Genomic DNA, 24,728 nt, shown 5'->3' with positions numbered 1-24,728 from the left:
CCCACTCATAAAGCAGAACTTCTTTAAAAGTGCCCATCTTTTCTCCAGTAATGGGAACATCAGTATTTCTGTAAAAGTACTAGGCCCTTCTTAAATTGTGGGAACTTTCAGAGGGTCTGTAGAGGTGCCAGAATCATTATAGTTACGGGAACATTCAGATCGTTTGTAACTTCTGTAAAGGTTCCAGGCACTTCTATAGTCATGGAAACATTCAGAAAGGTACCAGTCTCTACTATAGTTAAGGAATATTCAGAACTTCAGCAAATGTGCTAGGCCTTCCATTAGTTAGTTAAGAGAACGCTCACAGCTTCCAGGAAGGTGCCAACCTGTTCTATATTTAAAGGATTATTCATAGGTTCTTGAAATGTGCAAAACGGCCTTCAAATAATTAAGGGAACACACAGCCTCCAGGAAGGTGCCAGCCTTTCCTACATTTAAAGGATTATTCATAGATTCTTGAAATGTGGCAAAACCCTTCCATAATTAAGGGGACAGTTCAGAGATTCCTTACAAATACTAGGGTCTCTTATATTTGAAGTTATATATAGAGCTGGCTCTTCTATGTTTTAAGGAATATTTAGAACCTATGCAAAAGTCTCAGACTCTTCTCTAGTTAAAGGAACATTCAGAGCTTCTTAAAAATATCAGGCTCTTGTCTAACTCTGGGAATGTTCAGAGCGCAAGTGCCAAGTTATTTTTTTTTCTTTGCTTGTAAAGTTGCTAGACTTTTGTTTAGTTTAATAAAGGGATCATTCATACTGTTCATAGATGCTTTAGACACTTCTTCACCTATGGAATCATTCTAAATTGTAAAGTTTCTAGTCTCCTCTATAGGTAAGGGAGCATTCAGAACTTCTGGAATGGTGACAGGCTCTTGTAGAATTCCAGTAACATTCAAAGTATCTGGAAAGATGCCGGTCTCTTGTATAGTTCAGAAAACATTCAAAGCTTCTCGGGAGATAGTAGGCGCCAGGCTCTTCTAATTATGGGAATATTCAGAGCTGTAAAGGTTCCAGGATCTTTGTTGCCAGTTATGGAAACATTCGGAGCTTCTGTTTAGTACCAAGATCCTCTTTTAGTTAAGGGAATTGTCAGAACTAGAAAGGTGCCAGGCATTTTTTTTTTATTTATGGGAATGTCCACAGCATTTGCAAAGGTAGCTCATTGTTATTGGACCTTCAGAGCATCTGCACAAGTTCCAGGCTTTTCTTTTTTTGAGGGGAACATTTTGAACTTCTGTTAAACTGCATGGTAACATTCAGAACTTCTTGAAAGGTGCTAAATTGTTCTCCAGTCTGGCATCAGTGCAGAAGTTTTGTGGAGGTACCCAGTTTTTATACAGTTATGGAAAACAAAGCTTATGTATAGTACCAAGATCCTGTCTTAGTTGAGGGAATTGTCAGAACTAGAAAGGTGCCAGGCTTTTTCTAGTTTTCTACTTGAGGGAATAATCGCGACTTCTTTAAAGGAACTTCTAGTTGCAGAAACGTTCAGAGCTTTTGTAAAGATAGCCAGATTGTCCTCCAGTTATGGGAACATTCGAGGCACTGTTCTGGTCATGGGAACATTTGAAGCTTCAGTTAAAGCGCCTGGCTCTTCTATTGTCAACCACTACAGTCGAGTAGATACTAGGTTCCCAATTCACTCCGTATGGATCACGGGGACCATTTTCGTCTAAATTAAATATGCAGCCACACGCTCATCGTTGTAACTGCCCTTCACCTTTTCTTGATAATTACGTCATCGTTGTTATTATTATTATCATTAACCATTCCAATCCCCCCGCCCCCTCTTAAAGGGGACAGCAGAAGTTATGTCTAGAGAGGGATGGAGTGGGTACCCGTTCCTCCACTCTCTCCTCCCCTCCTATCGCTCCACCCACATGGTCTATGGTGATAAGGGTAACGCTATGCGCCGATAGCATAATAACAATGAAAGTCAGAACGTGTTACTCGTTGGATATTATTATTATTACGCATTATTGTTAAAGGACACTCAGTCCTAAGCAGTCTTAGAAGGCCATACGCTTCAGTAACAGGATTCCATTATGTAGACTCATTTTGTGTCAAGGAAGCAGCAGCTACAATAGCAAAAAACTTTAAGGATACATTAAAAAAAACCTTATCTACGAATTTACTTTCAAGGAGATTAGGGCGCTGATTTTGTAAACAATTTAATATTGATCTTAACGGTAAATAAAGCAAGCTGAGCGTATTTTCAGGGCTGGCCCGAAGGATTAGATATTTTTACGTGGCTAGGAACCAATTGGTCACTTAGCAACGTGACCTACAGCTTAATGTGGGATCCGAACCACATAATATCTAGAAATGGATTTCTATCACTAGAAATAAATTCCTCTGATTCCATGTTGGCCGAGAATCGAACTTCAAATCACCGGATTGGCAGCCGAGCGGGAAAACCACTCGTCCAACGAGGAACTGTGGTGCTTGGTGGAACCACAGGGAATCTTATAGGGTATGGGTATAGGGGTAATGGCAGACGTGACCTTTCCAATCAAGAAGACTTTCGTTGGTCAAGTATCTATTAAAACTGATTGGCAAAGTCTCCGATGACAGCGGTACGGCTTCGGTTTCTCAAGTCTGGGTTATCCGTAGGGGATCAGTGCACCACCTCATGCGGTGCACTGTAGACTCTAGTTCTTCGCAGCGCCCCTCTAGACCTAAACTCCCACCCCGCCTTCCATTCCTTTTACTGTGCCTCCATTCATATTCTCTTCCATCTGACTTTCCACCTTCTCTTAACAATTGTTTTATAGTGCAACTGCGAGGTTTTCCTCACATGGTTTTCAAACATTTTTACTGTCAATTTCCGTTTCAGCACTGAATGACCTCATATTATAAGGTCCCAGCGCTTGGTCTTTGGCCTACAGTCTGTATTCTATTTTGTTCGTCAGTCTGTGTCGTTTGAAATGAGGCGTTTCTTTTACTTAAATAAAAAGAAAGAAAGAAAGAAAAAACTCTAGCATCCTTGTCATTCCCTAATTCTCAGAAACCTAGACACCATCAAAACATTATAAGGCCTTGATGCTCGCAGAAATGGCGGTTGGGTCTGCTCCTCTTATTCGTGTGATATGCTTTTGGATTTCCCAATCTTGCCTTCACCTCGTCCTTTCGTTCAGACAACCCATTTCAATTTTCCCCGGCCGTCATTATCCTCAACTTCAAAAATTCTCTCTCTTAATTAATAACAAGAAGAAGAATATCAGCTCTTTGAAGCATAAAGTACTCCTAAATCTAATCCCTGGAGTAGATGCGACCACGTTTGATCGAGTGAATGCAATAGAGCACGAGTCTTGTTCTGGACATATAAAGAAATTTTCCGTTGGGAACTTCTCGGTTGTTAATGGTGCTAATAGATATAATGTAGTCTGTAGAGGGAACTGACTGCAGGGTTTTAACTCATGAACTATTCGAAGGCCGATAAATCCGCTATGATCACCCAACCATTTATTGATCTACAATCGGTTTTGAAGTGTGATCGAGACCGCTAGGTTGAACGCTAGGTTTTTCGCGTCATTGGAAAGGGAAGCTACGACGAAGAATTGGGAGCATGTTAAGATAAAGGAGAGAGTTATTTTGGCTTGTTTCCTGCAGGTGGGGTTAGTGTCGTCAGTGCACTGCACTGCAATATTTCCTTTTTTTCCTTTCTGGACCAAAAAAGAAAGAAACATGCGTTACTGTTAGTTTCCTTCCACTGTTCATCTTGGGATTTCAATCCCTGTTTCAATTTTCCTTAATTTCAGCTGTGACTTCGTCGATTTTGTCTGGGAATTGGCCTTTCTTTACTGCCTCATTCTTTTTTTCCGTTCAGGCCATGTCTAAAGGACACAGCTTGCTGCCTGATTATCACTATTCTCTCAGTTTTGGGTGAGGCTAGACCTAGTGAGGAGGTAAGACCAGGTTACTTTTAGACTAGTCCGTTGTGAGGCATAAAAAAGAAATCACGGTACCTTTGCTACTTCCCACTACTTCTGCGGTCAGCAGAGAAACTCCGGGTTTCAGTCCAAGTTGTGACGTACGTAGCTTGGTGCCTCTCGGGAATTCCGAGGCTTCTACAACCTGGTTCGGAAATAAGATCTGCCGTTCAGATTTTTGAAGTGATCAGCATTTGTCTTGATATGAAGAGTATAGATTGTGATATGAATTTCAGTAGCTATCAACTTCAGCTTTTTATCTCTTTGATAAGTTTATCTTGTAAGAAAAAAAAATTCTCTAGAGAACCAAGTTTATGTGAAATATAAAACGGGACCTTTCGACCTTCACTGAGGTCCTCTTCAGTTGTACTAAACGGAAATTGCAATGTGTTTACAAGAAATAAGAAGTAAAAGCCGGAACAAAAACATTATAACAGCAGTTAAGATGAAAACGGTCAGTCTGGGGGTCTTCCTTGGGCATCTATCTCCATTCCTTGAAGTCGACTTCTTGTATCAAAACAGTCGTTTGCTGACCAAGGAGAAATTCCCTCTAAAGCAGGCTGCAGGTTGGCGGTTGCCAGGCATATTGAACAATCTGTGAAACTTCTTGAAAATTATGCAGCTATCTGATGAGTGTCCCCTCTATTATTCCTCTTTTATTGGTATTTTCGTCTTGCCCTCTCAAAAGAAATTTGAGCGTCTAAATGAAGACAGTGGTTGGCGACGGCACTGGTACTATAGTAGATTCACATTAAACGTGCATCTGATGTCTAGTCCAGTTCCTTACGACGCTCCTGATTGGCTGTTGATAAGCCAATCACAGGGCTGGAAACTCAGTCTCTCGAGAGAATTCACATAGACATGATGTATTTTCCACCTCTGCTTATGTGAACTCTCGAGAGACAGTTTCCAGCCCTGTGATTGGCTTATTTACAGCCAATCAGGAGCGTCGTAAGGGAGTGGCCTAGACAACAGATGCACGGGTGATGTGAATCTGTTATAGTACCGGACCTGAATGCATCTTTATGTTCCGGGAATCTGACATAGCAATCTGTTCCAGTCTCCCCGGCGTAGGCTTGGACACAATCTTTACGGAGAATTATGTAGACTCCTGATTTTAATTCAAGATTCTTAACAGAGTTCTTGGAAAAGTTTGTTTTAATGAGCTGTTTAGGGTGAAAAATAAATTGAAATTCTGTTGATCAAAGATAACAAACAAGAGGTGGTTAATGTAATTCAGGCGGTTCTCAGACTGTAAGTGCGGTAAGGTGTGAAAACATACAAAAGACCTAATATAAGCCCCTTTATGACCCCCAACCGATAAAGAAAGTTCTGTGGTATGGAAATTGAGAATTCTGATAGCATTCAATGTCACTGAATTCATGGGTGAAGATAATTTTACCTGTTATCAAGAGCTAAATTTTTTACGGATCTCTGTCTTAACGTGAGAGGTTGAAGATCTGGAGGTCTCTGATGTAAGACTTGATATATGGATATCATTATAGCGGCGTTTGAAATACTTAGATCTTTTGCCAAACAGAGTCTGGTCTGTGGCTGTTATGAAGAGCGTGAGGTGTGGAATGGTCGGACCTGAAGATTGTTGAGCTAGGAGAGGTTTCAGATATTGAATGAGTGTCTCTTTACACATCTGTGGTTGAAATGCTGTGAGACTGGTGATTATCCTGTCAGCAGCTGTTAGGTACAGAGGGAACAGATAAATGATAGTGTTTATGTGGAAATTTCTTCTTTTAGATTCAGATATGAATAGGTTTGCTAGATCATATTTTGCTGCATGCTATTTAAAATACAAGATTGCTTTGGTCTGAAGGTCACTGTCTCATCTGACCTGATATATCGAGAGACACTCTCATTCTAGCCTTTATCTATAGGTTAATCATGAAGGTATTTGCTTACAGCATGCTAGAAAATGTACCTTCACTCATGCTGTTGGCTGCTTGGCTTCATCGGGACCCATTGGTCGTTGCAACCAACGAATAAGGTCTTCTGCAAGTTTCAGTAACGGCTGATATTACAAAAGGCAGAACTTCAGCCATTCGCTCAGCTCAAAGTCTAGAAATAGGCTCAACCTCAATCAGTTATCTGAATTAGGGATCGCCAGAAATGTTTGCTCTTTCATGGCAACGTTAAAATAAGCATTTTTGTGACTGAGGAATGCGGCGCATAAAAATTCATTGATTTTGTGAGCTGTTCAAAGTATCCCTTGGCTTAACACTTGTGTATTATCCAGATGTGGAGGTTCCATTTTCTTAAACTGGGAATGGTCCAAATTCCATGCATTACGATTAATAATTTTTTATTTTATTCATTCCTTTTCTGAACTCTTTCCACTTGTCTGAAGTTAAGCTTACAGATTTTGTGCCAGGTCTAGTGTATATTGCTTCCTCGTTACAGTATAGAATAGGCTGCCTGTTATCAAGAGACTATCTTTTGCGGTTTTGATATTGTTGTATAACAAAGAATGCAATGGTTACCACAAATTGCCGATTGTATCTGCTCAGATTTTGTCTCTTTTTAAAGTTGATTAAGATTTTCATCTCTCCGCTTTTATGCATTTCAATTGTACAGCTTTGCATCAAAATTTCATTTATTTTTTTCTTTTCCACTGACCCCTTAAGCCCAACAAACCTTTATTTTACTTTTGTCCTCTTATCTTTTGATATTATTAAGAGGAAATTCTATTATATATATATATATATATATATATATATATATATATATATATATATATATATATATACGGTCAGCTTGACCACCCAGCTATCAAGAGAAATATACTAAGTTGATATCGACTCTGCCGTACTATCCCTGTCTAATGCAAGGTCATGGTTGGTCGGTCGAATGCAGATCATGTACGTAGAATCGTCATTAACCCATTCTCGCCGTGACAGCTGATAAGAATATGAAGCCACAAATATCGTTGGAACTCTGGAATAGCCAACACCCAATGAGGATTATAATTTATAAGTGCATCGGGCCCCGCCCTGATAAGAAAATTTACTTAGAGATTTCGTACTTAACAGTCGGATATACCACGTGTGCGTGTCTTGTAAGCATGTGGATTTACTTATCAGAATGAGTGATTTGGTATACTTTACATTCAGTAGTCGTATACACGCACGCATGCCTTTTAAGGGCCACTGCTATAGGTTATATGAGTGAATCATTTAATACCACGTATTATGTTGGAGCAAAATTATTCAATAGGAATGACAGATGATTGGCATTTCAGTAGGCGGCTTGAAATAGTTTTGAGAATCGTATTGCATCTCTTTCCCCATTTCTTTGGTATCACCAAGCTCTCTATTTTGACGAGAGTGTCATATTTCCGACCACTGTGACAAGGATAGTAACTGACCGACTTATCTCCTTTCCTGCGAATCGTATACTCTGTTTTTTTCCATCCGTCCACCCGCCTTTGATGTTTGCGTATGGTAACACTGCGTCCTGGGCTTTAGATAGTTAAATTCAGCCTACAGTCAACAATAACGATATCCTATTTCGATTATTAACGGTGTAATTCGCATACAGTGAATTACTAAAACACTTTTTAGTTACACATGTAACTGTCTAAAGCCCGGGACGCAGTGTTACCATACCCAAACACCACAGATGGAAAAAAAAAAAGTATAGTTAAGGCTGCGTCTTGCTTCCTGCATTTTTAGCTTAGCTACAAGCATCCCCCGAATGCAGAATTGGTTGAAAAACTTTCCATGTCCAGATTATATCACGTGCCATCGTCAGTTTGAAATGTGACCTGATGTTTTTATTATATCTTGCACGTTGATATTTATGAATGAACTGCATTTTAGGTACATTTGTCTTCATGTTATGAAATAAATCCAGAATGTTTTTCTGTTATGTGAAATGGTAACCACCCTGCTGCTGACATAATTAAGGTATTAACAAAATAATTTTTTATATATGCCAAATTCTTGTAGAATAGCTCTTTTATTTATGGTTGGTGTTGGTTTCGAGACTTACACATTACTTGCCTAATGAGTGTTTGTGAAGAAAAGACTGCCACACGAGAGTAATCTTAAAGGTTCTTGAGATTAACAGTGACCATTTACAGTGCAGTTTTGATTACCAGTCATCGTATATGTAATATATGGCCTATATTGTTTAATTAGTATATACAAGTAGAAAAACCTATTTGAAGACATTGTGTAATATTCAAGAATAATTTCTAAGCTCTTTATATTAGACAGTGTACCTTAGAAGGGTTTTTGTATTTTAGTATGTAGTAAGCTAAAGAATGTTTTATTTGTTGAATTCGGCAGGAGCCTCAATCGAAACTGAACCATGCGAGGTGAGGTGCCATGAACGGCAAGTCCGAAGAGTCCAGCACTGACAACACTAGCAATAATACTAGTACTAACAGCAGCACTAGCAGCAGCAGCAGCAGCAGTCAAGAAAACGACCCCCAACGCAGCAACAAAGACGGGACGCAGCAGGCCTCGCAGGCAGGAGAGGCTCCGACTGAAACCACCGTTGCTCAGACATCAGGTGCGTCAAGTTGTCCGTTGTTCCGGGGACATTCTCTTGCATGAGTGGGCGGGGTAGTGCTAAGTCGTCCGTAGTAGCCTAGACCAAGGTCTAGACTCTAGACATTAATTTTCTGTTATGGTGGAGGGGTTATCAGAGAGTCCGTAGGTTTATAGACTTTTTTGCGTTGTGGCCCTTTGGGTCAAAGGAGTACCCTTGTAGTCCCATGAGCATTTTTTTTTTTTTTTTTTTTTTTTTTTTTTTTTTTTTGGCAATGGGTGAAAATTAAATCCTTAGTTCTAAGGCCATTGTTTTTATTTTTCAAGGAGAAAGTTATCCTGTAGTTCTCTAATACATTTACATATAGCACTGGTAGGGATTGTATCAACGAGTGCAATAGGAGTTATGGATAAAATTTTGTTATCTTGCTATTTATTTGAATAAATTGAAGTTTTGTTTTTTCCTTAAAGTCTGCCTTGTAATTGTTTTGCTCTGCCTGTATTCAGTGTTGCTTCTTGTGTTGAATCTGACTCTTCTTGGTTAATCAGTCAGTCTTCTGATGGATCTTGGGCAGAAAATAATGCTAAGTACGACCATTTGTTTTAAAAGTCGGAAGTGTAACATGCCTTGCAATGGATGCCAAATATGTTCAGTGTAGGATCTCTCTCTCTCTCTCTCTCTCTCTCTCTCTCTCTCTCTCTCTCTCTCTCTCTCTCTCTCTCTCTCTCTCTCTCTCTCTCTCTCGTTAATATGCTAGACTGAGTTTGAACTTGGTCCTGTTTTGCAGTCTTGGAAGTGACCGATAGCATTACATCTTAATTTATAGTTTATCTAGATCCAAAAATTCGGGTATCCTCTCTCTCTCTCTCTCTCTCTCTCTCTCTCTCTCTCTCTCTCTCTCTCTCTCTCTCTCTCTCTCTCTCACGTAATGTTCTAGACTGAGTTTGAATCGCGTCCTGCTTTGCAATCTTTGAAGTGACCGATTCTTAATTTATAGTTCATCTAGAATGATGTCCTAAAATTCGTGTAATCCTCTCTCTCTCTCTCTCTCTCAGAGAGAGAGAGAGAGAGAGAGAGAGAGAAAATCTCCCATAAAAACTCACTTACATATGATTTTCGTCATGTTTCACACTGAATTACGGAAATCAGTGCATTAAATCTCTGAGGGTTTATTATGCAGTCAAATGAATTCTTCAACGATCCAGACTAGATTTAGTGTCAGTAAGTGAAAAGGAAAATGTGACGTATATGATTTTTTCTACCTTTGCTTTGAAAATATTTTATTTTCTAGATGTTGGTCAGTTTTGTTTTTGTGGATGCTTTGGCAGTTTTGGTACTTTGTTTAACGGAGAGTTTCCTCTTTGGGGTAAAAGAAAGAAAAAAGTCCCCGTTTCTTCGGCGCAATCGGGTTTTCTGTCCGGTTGTGCCCTCGGCCACGGCCCATAAAACTCTTAATCGCGGCCCATGAAACTTAGCTGCGGTAGGGTGGTGGCCTATGATGTTGGTACCTATAGCTGTGCCAGAAGTACGATTGAGGCTAATTTTAACCTTAAATAAAATGAAAACTACTGAGGTTAGAGGGCTGCAATTTGGTCTGTTTGATGATTGGAGGTTGGATGATCAACGTAAAAGTTTGCATCCCTCTAGCCTCAATAGTTTATCAGATCTGAGGGCGGACGGACAAAGCCGGCATAATAGTTTTCTTTTACCGGAAACTATAAGTGAAGAGCTAACTATTATTATTATTATTATCATCATTATTATTATTATTTAGAGAGGAGATTCTCTGATGGCAGTATCGTCGAGAATTATACCGGTTTCCACGGCATTCAATTTGTATAGTCTTCTCTATTCGTCCTACAGTGCTCCATTCATCAGCATGTAGCTGGTATATCAAGTTCCCTAAGGACACTAAAAGAATTCTAACGCCTTGGCTTTATTTCCTCTGACGTGTTGACATCGCTCTGGAGGTCATCTATGAGAGTACAAAGCGAAGGAATTAGGATACTTGTTTAAGATCAAGCCAGCATAAAGCCAGCACGGGCTCTTGCTAATGGAGCTAACTGGATGATAGGATACTTGTTTGTTGTTGAAGATTAAGCCAGCCTTTTGCTGGCACGGGCTCTTGCTCCTGGAGCAGCCCGTAGAAGTAGGATACAAGATGCGCAAGATGGTGGGTTGGTTAGTAGGCTGAATTTTGTTTGGTCATGGGATAGTGACATAGGCCTACCAGGTGTTGCTGGCTGGAGGTCAACCTCCTTGACTGGAGGTGGGGTTGGGTCGGGTAAACCCCCCTCTGGTATGTTTGGTATTAAGACCGTCCAGGTGACATGCCGTCGGCATCCGGTGCGCTCTCTCTCGACGGCGCTTGGCGTCGGCTTATTTCTTATATTTCTTCTTATAAATACTTGTGTATCTTGTATCCAAATTCATTCGCTTTTGTACTCATAGATGACCGCCAGTGAGCTGTCGACACGTTCGAGGAAATAAACCTAAGACAACAAATATCTTTGTGTCCTTAGGGAACTTTATATACCAGCTACATGCTTATGAAAAAAGACTGTTTAGACGAATAGAGAAGGCTATTCACATGAAATGCCGTGGAAACATATGTTAATATTATTATGATTATTTTTATTATATTAGGACGCTGGGAAAACTCATGTCCTTTAGACAGTTGCAAGTGTAAGGGGTCTAATAATTAAGTCTAAAATTATTGTTTATCATGATGCTTTCCTGGCTCGATAACGAGACGAACCAGCTAGGCTGAGTGATGTAATGACGACATTCTGGTCTAACTAAAAGTAGTCTTCCCGTAGGTAAGTAGTGCGTGTTCTGTCTCCAGCGTATTGTATACACGGCCTACAAAGATCCATGAGCGTATCATTAGTCTTATGCTTCGGATGAAGAAATGGCGCTATTTTTCCCAACTCTTCATCTTCCATTTTCAGTACTCATTGTTTTCTCCCGTATTAGGGCACTGTTGTCAGTGCACCTAATGCGGTGCACTGTCGGCATTACTCACGGTTCTTTGCAGCGTCCCTTCGAGTTCGACCCTTAACTGCAACCCATTTTGCTCCTTTTACGTGCCTCCTTTCATATTCGTTTTCTTCCATCTTACTTTCCTCAACCCTCTCCTAACAATTGATTCATATCGCAAGTGCGAGATTTTCCTCTTGGTTACTCCTTTCAAACCTTGTACGTTCTAACAATTTCCGTTTCAGCTCAAATCTCATGCGACATGACTCCACAAGATTTCGTTCAAAATTCACTAACTGGTAGCCTAGCATGCTCCATATTTATCTATTATTTCAATGTGGAAACGCGATTATTGCATAAATATGGACATAGTATGTTTCATAAGAGTGAAATCTGTCATATACGTATGTCAAAACTGTAAGAAAATGTCACCTGTAGCAAATTTCAAAAAAAGAAAAGAAAAAAAAACGTTCGAAACATTTTCAAAACATTCGTTCACACATCGCTGAAGCATTTGACCAAAATGAGCTCGTCATCAAGCATCAGTTCAAATGTTAAGAAAAAATACGAAAAAAATTGTCATAACATTAATAATGCTTCCAAAGCCAACGTAAAATTTGAAATAGACCTATTTGATTGCTTTTACACCTCAATGCTGAAAAAAATGTAAATATGTATATACAAAAGTAGAATGCTCCCACCGATATCAACGTGTGAGGGGAGCGTGTGTGACGTGTCGTTAGTGTTGGTGCAACAACCACCACCCTGTGTAACATTAGTAGGTCTTTATGTTAGGTCTGCACTGAGTAGCGTCAATGAAATTATTTTGAAAACACTTTATATGTGTTAGAGGAATATTTGGATTTTCATATATAATTAATTGTTATAATTCTCAAATATTAAAAAAATTATGGCATACTAGCAAATATTCGCCTGTGCAATTATTCTTTTGTCAAAGCCAAGATATTGTTCCTAGGCATAGGTGTTAGATTTCTTTAATTTACAATTAACAGTCCCATCTCTCTATTAACAATTTCTGGCCAGAAAGCAGATGACTTTATCTACACATTTTTGTTCTTCAAGTTACCTTATGAAAGAATAAATTATACACCAAATGCGAGGAGAAGGACTTTTAAGAAAATAATATTTTAAACCAGTTGAAAAACAAGTGTTCCATACGCCTTGATATTAATACTTATGATATTTCGATTAATAGTAATCTTCTCCATATAATCAAAATCATCTTTCATTCCTCAAAGAACAGGTAATCTCTACAAATAAGGCTTAGATTATTCTTTTAGGTCGATAAATCATTTTGCAACATATAGGCAGCTTAAATGCAGCCTAAAACTTCAACATTCAAAGAAAACTGGTTTTAATTCATATTCCTATTGTATTCGTCAAAAAACAGATAATCTCTACAAATAAATTCATTAATAGCAGATTATATCTCAGAAGGCTTAGATTGTTTTTTTTTTTTTTTTTTTTTCCTATAAAACATTTTGCAACATACAGGCAGCTTAAACACAGCCGAAAGCTTTAATATTCAAAAAAAAGTTGTTTTAATTCATATTCCTACGTTGAAAATGTTATGACTGTTGAGCTTATTAGGTCTACTGTCATAATGCAGCAGACGTAGTTATGTTGACCAGTCCGAGGAACATGTTCATTTATGACACAGCTAACCTTATCACACCGCACTTTGAACTTAGCAGCGTGAAAAAAGAAAATCAGTTCAAATCACACAGATTACGAATTATACCAATGCATAAAAGGGACCATATATATATATATATATATTATATATATATATATATATATATATATATATATATAACATAAAGAAAATAGAGCTAGCTGTGAATTCACAAACTTTTCGACATGTATGACATTAGAAAAAAAATATACACTACTTGGCAACATCACGCCGAGTCTGAGAATCTGGACGATACAAAAAGAATCATGTACTAACAAATTCTGTTTCAGCGCTGAAATACCTCATAGGTCCCAGTGCTTGGCCTTAGGCTTAAATTCTATATTCAATTCAGTTCAGTTGATTGTTTTCTCCGGTACTACTGGATTGCCATTCCAACTGACTTTTGCTTTTAAGTCAAAGTTGCAGAAGCAAGGGGGAGGGGGGGAGAATTGGGGATTCACCCGAGGGGAACGACGCATACCACCCATCTAGAAAGGATGGGGAGTCAGGGGACATGCCAAAGAAAGTCTTGGCCCTTAGGGGTATCTCATTCAAATTGGATCCTTCATAAAATCCAAGGGAACCAGTTGTCAGGGTGAATGAAGAGACGACACCGAAAAAAGTGGAGTCAAATGCTGAATGAAATGGCGTCAGTGGAGCGTTAATCGAAAATAAGTGGCCGGTATCAACTCATTTCAAATGTGGACGATCTGGGTTATAATTATTGCTTGAAAGTTACGGGGTTTTCAGTAAATATATATATATATATATATATATATATATATATATATATATATATATATATATATAGTGTGTGTGTGTATAATATATATATATATATATATATATATATATATATATATATATATATTTATATATATATGGTATATGATATATATATATATATATATATATATATATATATATATATATATATATATGTGTGTGTGTGTGTGTAAAGGTGATGCCAGAGAGGAAAAATGAAAGGCGTGAAAGCCAAGAACTTTCTGTCTAACACGCCCCTTTACTTAGGCACAACAGTTGTGCCTAAGTAAAGGGTCGTGTTAGATCGAAAGTTCTTGGCTATTTAGCCTTTCCATTTTCCCCCGTGGCATCAACTTCATTTATACATAGCATCACGTTTTATATAACTTGTGATCAAGTTGTTCATATATATATATATATATATATATATATATATATATATATATATATATATATATATATATATATAGAGAGAGAGAGAGAGAGAGAGAGAGAGAGAGGTGTGTGTGTGTGTGAATGTTTGTCACATCACCGTGATTCATATACCCGCATTAAGCTACAAATGTCCTTTAATATCCAATTCGTTCTACCTCGGAATTAATATAATTTCATATTATGTTAACCGAAGGGTTATTATTTTAGTCGATAGTAATTTCGTCCTCTCGTGGATTCGAACCAACTGACAGAGGAGAAATCAAGACTTCAGTGTAGTTACTCTCATGTAAATGTGTAATGAAGATCAAACGGTCCATTAAACCCACTATATACACGTTGCAACCACGTATTTCGAATGCCAAGACTTACGCATCCCTGATCACTGCTGTCCCTGATCACTGCTGAAATATGAACATCAGGCAAGTGACAAGAGTTTGTAATATTCGGTTGACCCTTGGGTTTTGGGCCACTTCGCTCCCGCCTGTGTCCAGTCTGGTGGGCATATGCTCTGGATCAATGGCCGCCAACCTTTTGAATTTCATGGACCACTAATGTATCATTTTAAATTTGGGGGCCCACTAATATTAATTTTAAAAAAAGTAAATTCTTTTATGTAATAATAATTAATCTGAAAACTTTTCTTTTAGTTGAAATACACCTATTAAATATAATAGTTATAGTTTAATTATGGCAAGAAAAAAAAATGAAATTTTGATGTTATTACACATTTTAGTGTGATATTTGTTCATGCTTGTTGGAAATAAGTTTGTGGAATTTTGGCTTCAATGACGTTACTACAAGACATAGAGCTGGTTTTATTTTGATCCGAGATCCAATTTTTTTTTTATACCAAATCGGCCTAAAATGCTAAATCTAGCATTAAATTGCTAAATTGGCAACACTGGGCTCTCCCTTCTGTGCAATTGTATCAGGGTTGCCTGAAAAACATTAAGAAACCATAAAAATTGAAATAATGTCCCAATTTTTCTGTGGACCATCAAAATTTCTAATGTCCCAATTTTTCTGTGGACCATCAAAATTTCTTTACGGACCACCGGTTGGCGACCGCTGCTCTGGAGCACTGCTGGGAAATCAGTATTAGTATTAAATCGCTGGTGAAATTCGATTGGAAAAATCGCTGGTGAAATTCGATTCCCAATGTCCTCCTGGCAAGTTCATATTATCATTGTGGAAGATGCTGGTAGATTCCAGAACCTCCTTTGCGTACAGGCGGGTGCTTTTAAAAACCAGCTCGGTCCCACTTCAGTCTATGGAATGGCCATTTACCCTTAAGGCCCTCCCATACAATGAACGATTCTCTGAACGACTGTCTGTATCGTTCGCAAAAACACTGTGTATAAGCGTCTGAATGCAAAAGTTGTCGGAGCTTCGTGTCTGAACGATATCATCGGGAATCTGTCACGACCAGGTTGCTGCGGGCTTGCGACATAAGTCTGTCGTACACAGATCGTTCAATGTGTGGGTTTGTCTGTCGATGTAACGCTATCGCACGGGTCTCTTCTAGAGATGATGCCATGTCTTCTCGAGACAAAATATTTGTTCAGACTGAAATTGGTGCGGAGATCGTTCATACTGTCTGAATAGTGTGTGGGGGTCGATAATGACAATCTTTCAGCCTTAAGACTATGTGTGGACCCCGAACTCTCAGAAGCATTATGCACAGGTCTTTTGGACTCTGTTAATCTTTATGAGATGGATCTACCCGTCTCCCCCATGTAAATCTCATCACAGTCACTGCATGGAACATCCTATTCATCGGTGTCTGATTCTTTTTCTGTTTACTTGTGCATTAGTAAGTGAACTCCCGGTGGATTTTGTCCAATTAAAAATGATTGGGTCGTTAGATTTGAGGTGTTACAAAGTCCCGATCGTCGACACGTTGTCTTTTCTATAGAGGAAGTTACAGCCATTTGAAGAACACTTTCCTCTTGGCACTGACAAAACACCTACGCACTTTTGTGTTACGGGCATGTTACGGCGTGTTGTTGCAGTGACGTTGCAGTGTCTGGCACAGTGTTAAGCATGGTACACTATGCCATCATGTATCAGCTACGTGATGCAGCAGTGGTGTTGAAAAAAATTGATAGCGGCCAAACTGTACTGCAACACTGCTCACTTGTTCTCGCAGTTCAGCTTTCAACGGGAGGATGTCTGCCAATGATGTACTTTGCCAGGAGACTCTACTGCTGGGTGTAGTTGCTCTGTGTGCTGCAAAAAAGAAGCTTTTGATGAAGAAACGTAGAACCTTGTAGTGTAAGCAATGGCTATATCGGCGACCTCTGAAGGGAAGCTTCAATTTTTAGAGCTACAAGTCGAAAATCCAACAAACTTTGAAAATACACAAGAATGCCAATCCTTGCATTTTATAAATTGTTGGAAAAAAATTGAACCTTATATTTGTAAGCAGGACACCAGCTTTCGAGACAGCATATCACCAGGAGCTCGTTCTTGCAGCTGGAGGATTGTATGCAAGCCTCCAATATTCAACCAGGATTTCAAAACAGAGCCGCAGTCTAATCATCCCCGAAACCTGTGAAGCCATCTATAATGTCCTTAGGATTATTTGAAAGTAAGGTTCAAATATAGGTACAAAGTACACAAATATTTTTTAAAATGCCATAACTTTGGAGTTTAGGGATCTTCTGTGCCAGCTCCAGAATTCTGTGATGCTTTGATTGCAGACATTCCCTTGTAGAATTGTGTCTTCAGGGTATGCAGCTTTTTAGTAATGTCTTCATTCTGCAATGTACAGTTTACAAAACTCGATAACTCTGATTTTATGGTTTCCAAGCTTGCACTCCTGATGTTTCTCATCTTGTAATGCTTGCATTTGATGTGCCAAACAGATGGATGTTCCTTCAGTAATTCAATAAAATGTAGTGTTAGTCTTTGTCCACTCAAAGGGTTTGGCGGGTGGTGTAGAGCGGATGTCCTCTCCCTCTGAAAGTTGGCGCATCACTGAGCTGAGTAATGAAATGGCTCTGCCCCATCAACACGTTGGTGATGCGGCTTCTTGTTGAAAAAGTCGTTTTTCAACGCATCCATCTAACACTGCGAGCATCATGATGCATAGTGTGTACGAGGCTTTACGGCGCTGTGCGGTTTTATGGTGCGGATTCATATGTCATGGCACACACTCTTGTGGCTTTGTTACTCCGTGTAGCGGTGTGTCGCAGGTGGCTTGCGGTGTTGTTGCGGAGTGCGCGCATATGTGCACGAGACACGACGTGGAACGCTGCATGATTGTTGCACATGCACCTCCACCCTGCCCCCCAACCTCATATGATACATACTACACCCACCTCTCAAAAATAAGAGCCCCCCCTCAACCTCACATGGTACATACACCCACCTCTCAAAAATAAGTGGCCCCCCCCCAACCTCACATGATATATATACCCACCTCTCAAAAATAAGAGGCCCCCCCACAACCTCACATGATACATGCACCCACCTCTCAAAAATAAGGAGAGCCCCCCCCCCCCCCCACCTTGCATGGATACATATACCCACCTCTCAAAAATAAGAGTAGGATATAAAGAAACCACTGCTTCAAAATGTAAAGGGGAATGGTACAAAGTACTCAATGAGAGCATTCCTAATCCTATCCTCTCTCTCTCTCTCTCTCTCGAACTTGGGAATTCCAAATGAGAAGCAAATGATGGACATAAAAATATTTAAACATGAAAAGCACAGAATGTAAGAAAATGAAGTTGTGACTTGTTTTATATCATAAAATTGTCAACTGCAAATATCATATATTATCAACTGAAGTCAGTATGTCTTTAGTCTGTTACCGATTTTTCATTGTTCCCCTGTTAATAACATTGTTCAGTCAATGTTGATTATTGTTTCATTATCATTTGTATGTGTTCATGTTCATTTGATCATGTTCTCAATATTATATTATTGTTCTTTACCTTTTATGTTATTATATCATTTGATGGCCCTATTTATTTCATGTTATATTTCATTTTATAGTTAGTTATTTTCCTAGTTATATTTATTTCATATTTCAGATATCATATTTCCTGTTATATTTCTTCATGTTATTATTCTTTATGGCCGTGCTATTTCATTATTCAATTTCATTTTACCCAACCATATATATTGTCATGTAAGGAAAATGTAAATGCAAGTCAATATTTCAACATATTTATTACAAAAAGAAACATTATGAATGGTATAAAATATACAAAAACTTTTATTATTTGGAAAAAAATTGTGTATTTATTTATACATTGTTTGTATTATTGTATCACTCCATTGTGTCGAGGTCATTGTCCTAGGGAGGCTCCGTAACACGCTGCACGCCCTGCAACATGTGCTCGCCATGTATTAATCGTGTATGAAGGCGCCGTAAGGGCACCGCGTGGGCGCCGCACGCCTCCGTAACATCATGCAGTAGCACTCCCGCACGGGAGGTATGAATGCGCACTGTACCGCGCATTATGCGGCACCGTGCGGACCTGTTGCGGCGTCGCGCCACTCCGCTTACGGTTTCGTGCGACTTCATCAGGCCACCGGACGGCGCGCATTTGAAAATCTTTAAAAACCTGGCGGCCCCGTACGACTTTCGGCCGACTATGGCGGACCGCACTAGACGCCGCCAGCGCCATCCTTACCTTTTGGTGCGCTTTTTGGCGGCTTCATGCGGCCCCATGCCATAACTGCCTGTAACAAAAAAGCTGCAATCCATTACGTTCCTCTTACTGTACCTCTTTTCACATTCTCTTTCTTCCTTCTTACTCTCCACCCTCTTCTAATCATTGATTCATAGTGCAACTGCGAACTTTTCCACCTGTTGCGCCTTTCAAAGTTTTTACTGTCAATTTCCGTTTCAGCGCTGAATGACCTCGTAGGTCTTTGTGCTTGGCCTTTGGCCTAAATTCTATATTCAGTTCTATTCAATAGAGCACGGAAGATAAGTACGATATGCTTCTGAGAGAGAGAGAGAGAGAGAGAGAGAGAGAGAGAGAGAGAGAGAGAGAGAGAGAGAGAGAGAGAGAGAGAGATTCCCGTGGATATTAGGGGTAAAGGCCACACCATAAATTTGCAGTTAGGCCGCGCTGGTTTTATAAAGTAGACGCCGTACAATAGGAATATTCTGGAATCTGCCATTATCACTCAAACTATAGTCTAGCTACGAAGAGTTGAGCTCATAATTATGGGCGTTGAAACGCTTCCCCATCTTAGCGAAGGAGGTATTAAATCCTAATCCAAAAAGGTACACTTTCTGGATTGACGTCAAGGTTACGGCTAATCCTGAGAATGGGGACACATTCCTCCTGCCTACAGTCAACGCCATCTTGAATTCAAGATGGCGTTGCTATAGTCCAGCTGTTTGTTTTTCTTGCAAGCGACTTAGTTTTGAAGTAATATTGCTTGTGTACAGTCACACACACACAAATATATATATATATATATATATATATATATATATATATATACACGTATATATATAAGTAAATCACGAAAACATCGCAGGGCTAAGGTTAAATTGTCCTTAGCCCTGGGAGGTATTGTGTGGACCCCTGTATTAGTAAAATGTTCAAGAATGACCTTTATATAAAAAAACTGACTTAATTACAAATTAGTTACCTTATATATATATATTCTATGTATTCGTATGTTTAATCATTTTTTTTCAATGTTCACCTTGCAAAAAGTTGTTACTGTTTACCAAATGGAGAATTATACCAAATGGAGAATTATCGAGTTTTACTTAATCTTTTAATTGTCTTGTCCCTACTTCTAAGCTGTTGGGCCTAATCTTTTACAAAAAAACTTTTAATCCTGGTTTGGTAGGTCTACTAAGTCCTCAATTGTGTTGGATTCTATAATATAGGTACATATTTTTTCTTTTGCAATCCCCATCTGTCAATTATACGAGCTTTCTATGTAGATTTATTTTTATATTTCTTCAGTCAGCTAAGTAAAGGACAAGAAGTCGAAAACCTTGCAGAACTCCATCATTTCTCTTTCCTTCGTGAAATTTGTCGGAGATACTGTCTGTCTCCCTCGACGGTTAAGTAATGAATGAAGTAAGAGTTACAGAGCAATGGTATTTATACCAATAAAGGAATATTTCAGATGTCGGCGCTACCTCACTCCTGATGATAGTTTCTTAATCTTCTTTTAACTGCTGGTTGGAGGAAGTTTTCCTTTCAGACCTAAATCCCAGGCGCCTTTTGAAAGGTTCATAGTATTTCTTTCTATCACCTGGCTTTTGAAACCGCCAATTGCTTCTATTAATATGTGACATATTCTAGTTTATTTAGTGGTTATGATTGTTTATGCGGTTAAAAATAGCTGCAAGTTGTTGCGTTTGATGATTTGAGGGTGGATTATCAATATACCAATTTGCTGCCCTCTAGCCTCAGTAGTTTTTAAGATTTGAGGGCGGGCAGAAAAAGTACGGAATGGACAGACAGCCATCTCAATAGTTTTCTTTTACAGAAAACTAAAACGAGCAATAACAATGCAGCTCCTTTTGTGCTGACTTCTAGTTTTAAAGGTAGTACATAGTAATATTCCGTCGTGCTGTTATATTTCATGTGAAAATGGGTTTGTTTGTTGTTTAAAAAAAAGAAAAAAAGGTCGTGGGCCTCGTTGCCCTGATAGATCTTGCTCCCGTAAGATCTAAGGCCCTCAGTGCAATCATGGAATCTTGTTTTCCCCATGATCTAGAATTGTTTTCATGCCTTAAATTCCACCTTTCTCTCTCAAAAGGGGTCATCTTATGTGTAAAAACTCATGACGCTTCCAATTACCGGCGTCTTAATCGTGATAGAATTATGAATCCAAAAACAATCTCTGCTTTGTGATGTATGAAATATGTATACCATGAACGACCATGACCCATGTCATGGCAATCGTGGATTATAATTTACCGATATGGTCTTCCCATCCCTTAAAATACTGGGAAGTGGAATGATTCGACGAGTTTATAGGAGGAAAGCAAAGAATTTGCCTAACATTCTTTAAAGTGCCAACATTTAATAGGCTACTGAAGTGGAAGCTCAGATACTTTTCCTAGATTCCCAAATAATCCACAACATAAATTTAGGAACAGAACACCCTCGTCTTTGTTGTTGCAGCCATGTTAATTGCTCTGTTACCAATTAGCCAACTATATAGTTTATAGTTGGTTAGGTTTTGGGATCTTTCCCAGATAGTGACCCCCACGGTTTCCAACCCGGTATGGAGCGCCTCAGTGGCGTTGTTGGTCTGGTGTTTGCTTCTCACCTCGGTGGTCGCGGGTTCGATTCTCTGGTATTCCGATGAGGAGTGAGAGATGTTTATTTCTGGTGATAGAAGTTCACTCTCGACGTGGTTCGGAAGTCACGTAAAGCCGTTGGTCCCGTTGCTGAATAACCACTGGTTCCATGCAACGTAAAAGCACCATGCAAACAAACAAACAGTTTTGAGGTGGCATCTAGTGTCAACTGCTTGGGACTTCTGACCAGATTTCAGAATTAGAGCACATTGGTCTTTAAGGGGAGAGATCTGGACAAGGAAATAACACCCCTGGTGAAAACGGTCTCCTGGTAATTCGCAGCATTATGGACCAGAGTTATTGCCGTGGATTAGTCTACGTTTTCATTAGCATCCAATCTCACTCTCCGAATCTGTGAGTATTTTGTAATGATTGGTTGTTTGGATGGAGCGAAAAGGCCAGCAGAGTGGCAGGGCCACCTAGTATAAAAGAAACTGAAAATACTTTGCAAACTTTTTGCTGAAGTTGTGGTTTTGTTGGGCTTGAGCAAGAATAAGGTTTTCCTAGTGTCAGAGTGAGCTCAGGAGTAAATAAAAACGAACAACGGCATTTTTAAATACATCATTAAACAAGGAAAGGGCTGTGTTCTAACTGGTAGCAAGCGAAAATAAAGAAAAGAAAAAAGTTTAGAGGTTTGCTTGGACTGTTGCGTAAACAAAAAAAAAAAGGTTGTACTCTTGATTAAACAAAGGTAGGGTGATGTTTCAACTGGAATGAAACACCAGTTGCCACTGGATGGAGGGAAAGGGCGTAAAAGCTGTACGGTAATGGAAAAATGGAAATGAGAAAGATGCATCAAGTAGAGTAAGTTATTCACTTTTTTCACAGCAGGTAAATAAATCACTGTTATATGGGACGAGAGAAATGTGAAAAAATACGACATTGACAATAATGTGATGAGTAAATGTGCCAGATGACGTTTTATCCCAAGGAGAACACTTGCTTGTAAGAAATTACCGAAATTGGGAATAAATAGGGAAGAAGTGGAAGAGACGTGATGAATTACAGAGCAGAAATAGCGTTTTCTGACGCCAAAAGAAAAGGAATATAAAAAGGGCAAATGAAAAGGAAATCGAGAAGAGGGGAAAAGATGATTCCACGTCAAATGTGAAGCGAAAGAAAAGAAGGAATGAATATTTTAGTCCAAGTTTGGAAGGGAGGATATGAAAGATAATAAAGAGCAGAAGGGGAAGACGACTCGGTGTAGAAAGAGAAAAGGGAAAAAGTAATTGAAGATAGGAAGAAGGAGCAGGGAAGGGAAGGCGTGTGTTTTTTTTTCCGTTCCAGGAATGGAAAACTTGAAAGGAGAAAGGTTGTCGGGAGGAAGATTACACCAGATCGGGGCATGGAGTAGGAGCAACATTTAACAAACGAGAGGCGGGAATTTTTCATGGGAGCTAGGGGGTTGTGAGTGGGGGGAGGGGGAGAGAGGTAAGAATTGACCAATCAATTCCTGAGAATGTCCCCTTGATCAATATTCCCCCCTCCCCTATGCAAGCGTTCTTAGGTGAACATGGTACTACAACCCTCTCGTCCTCGGCTACAAGCAGGAAGAGAGAGGGGACATGTCTCGATCATCGCCCTGCAACCGGACTGAGAGAGAGAGAGAGAGGAGAGATCGCCAGCAAGGAAGGGGACCCAGAAAAAGAGCGGTGAATTTTTAAGGAGTTGCGAGGGTTGTGAAAAAGAAGTAAAACTCGAATAGGAAATAAAAGCGAAAACAAAAGGCAGCGACAAAAAAAGAAAGAGGGAAGGGGAAGGTTATAAGGGAAGAGAGAATAAATTCAGTGAAAGAAATAGGAGAGGGAGACTGAATAAAGATCCCGAGTGAAGATTTTCGCGAAAATAAAAGACGGGTCTTTCTAGTAGATCTTCAAAGGCGAACAAGGTGACAATTAGGATTTCAAGTGCTGCAGAATATAAAGATTTAAATGGTTTGGTTTCTGTGTGATGTTGCGAAATTCTAGGCTTATTTCTGTCACCATGGCTGCTTTCCATGGAAAGGAAAATGAACATTACGTTCTTTTGCCAAAGCAAAGGGATTTAAATGCAAATATTACGAAAGTGAAGTTTCTCATGGTGTCTAAGGAACAATCACTTCGTAAATGAAGTCAACATTTAAACTTTCTTTCAGAAGGAGACTAGGTCTATGGCTTCTTTTCTCTTTCAGGAGACTAGGTCTATGGCTTAGAAGCTAACGGGTTTTGTGTCCTAATCCACTAAAAATGAATGATTTATTAATTAAAGTTAGCGTTGGGATTGGTAAATTATTTTCATTATTATTTTGTATCAAGTGTATTACGAGGACGGCAACACAGCAGCACGACCTTAGAGTCCAAGGTCGTCCATCTTGGGACTAATATTGGTAAGGCGTGACGAGATACTAAAAGAAATGGTGCTGGTGGCTTTTTCTTCAAGGGCATGTGTTCATTATTATGTAAACGTGTTTTCTATCCAGGCTACCTTACAACCATGCATAGTCTTTCACAAGCCTTGCCCTTGAGTCATTGCTTGAGGGTACCTACACTGGAACTCACTTTTCGCATTGTTTTTAGGGTAATTTATGCATATATTTTTTTTTCATTTATAGAATATATTCAGTTTTGTGCTTTGTATTCCTATATGTTTTCCTGTCCCAGAGCCTTCAGCTGTTATTTTCTTGATCTTGCTGTACAATACTTTACGTGGGTGTATGTATGGTTTCATTTCGTATACTGAAACAATTCGATGCACACTAAAAGTCTGTTCAGTACAACTGAACATAGTTATCCACAATGATGATGATGGTTATAGATACCTTTTCCTAAACAACTCTAGATCAAAAGGCTCTTTCGTATATTTGAGGTTTGGTGCGTAAACTAATTAATAATGGAGGTGGCAAGTAGTACGTAACTAGCTCTAGCTATTTTGCTGTAGTATGATGGTTACGACGTGAGATTACGTATTGTTTGTGGTACCGAAAGCTCTCGACGAGCAATCGTACAGTTGGGAAATTTCATCGAGTGGTGTTGCGACCCTTGCAGTATTCAATTAGAAGTATTACCTTCAGGTTCAAGAGCAGCAACGGTCGCGACACTCGCCCACTCGTCAAGAAATTGGTGGGGCTCCCGTTT

At 39.3% G+C, this 24,728-nt stretch overlaps 1 protein-coding gene across 13 annotated transcripts in view; it reads left to right on the top strand.

Annotated features, from left to right (window-relative positions):
* The window catches only part of LOC135203189 (uncharacterized), a 100,446-nt gene that overhangs the window by 30,720 nt on the left and 44,998 nt on the right, over positions 1-24,728 (top strand). For 9 of the 13 annotated variants that reach the window (XM_064232907.1, XM_064232903.1, XM_064232908.1 and 6 more), the window contains one exon: positions 8,236-8,461. The exons of the other annotated variants lie outside the window; for them this stretch is intronic. In XM_064232907.1, coding sequence (XP_064088977.1) covers positions 8,275-8,461 — 187 coding nt within the window. In that variant the 5' untranslated portion in view covers positions 8,236-8,274. The remainder of the gene's footprint in view (positions 1-8,235; positions 8,462-24,728) is intronic. 13 annotated transcript variants of the gene reach the window in all.

The sequence above is a fragment of the Macrobrachium nipponense genome, chromosome 33 (genome assembly GCF_015104395.2).
Source record: "Macrobrachium nipponense isolate FS-2020 chromosome 33, ASM1510439v2, whole genome shotgun sequence".
In the NCBI taxonomy this organism is placed as follows: Eukaryota; Metazoa; Arthropoda; class Malacostraca; order Decapoda; family Palaemonidae; genus Macrobrachium; species Macrobrachium nipponense.
Note: the sequence above shows the minus strand (reverse complement) of the source record. Positions and strands in the feature narration are given on the sequence as shown.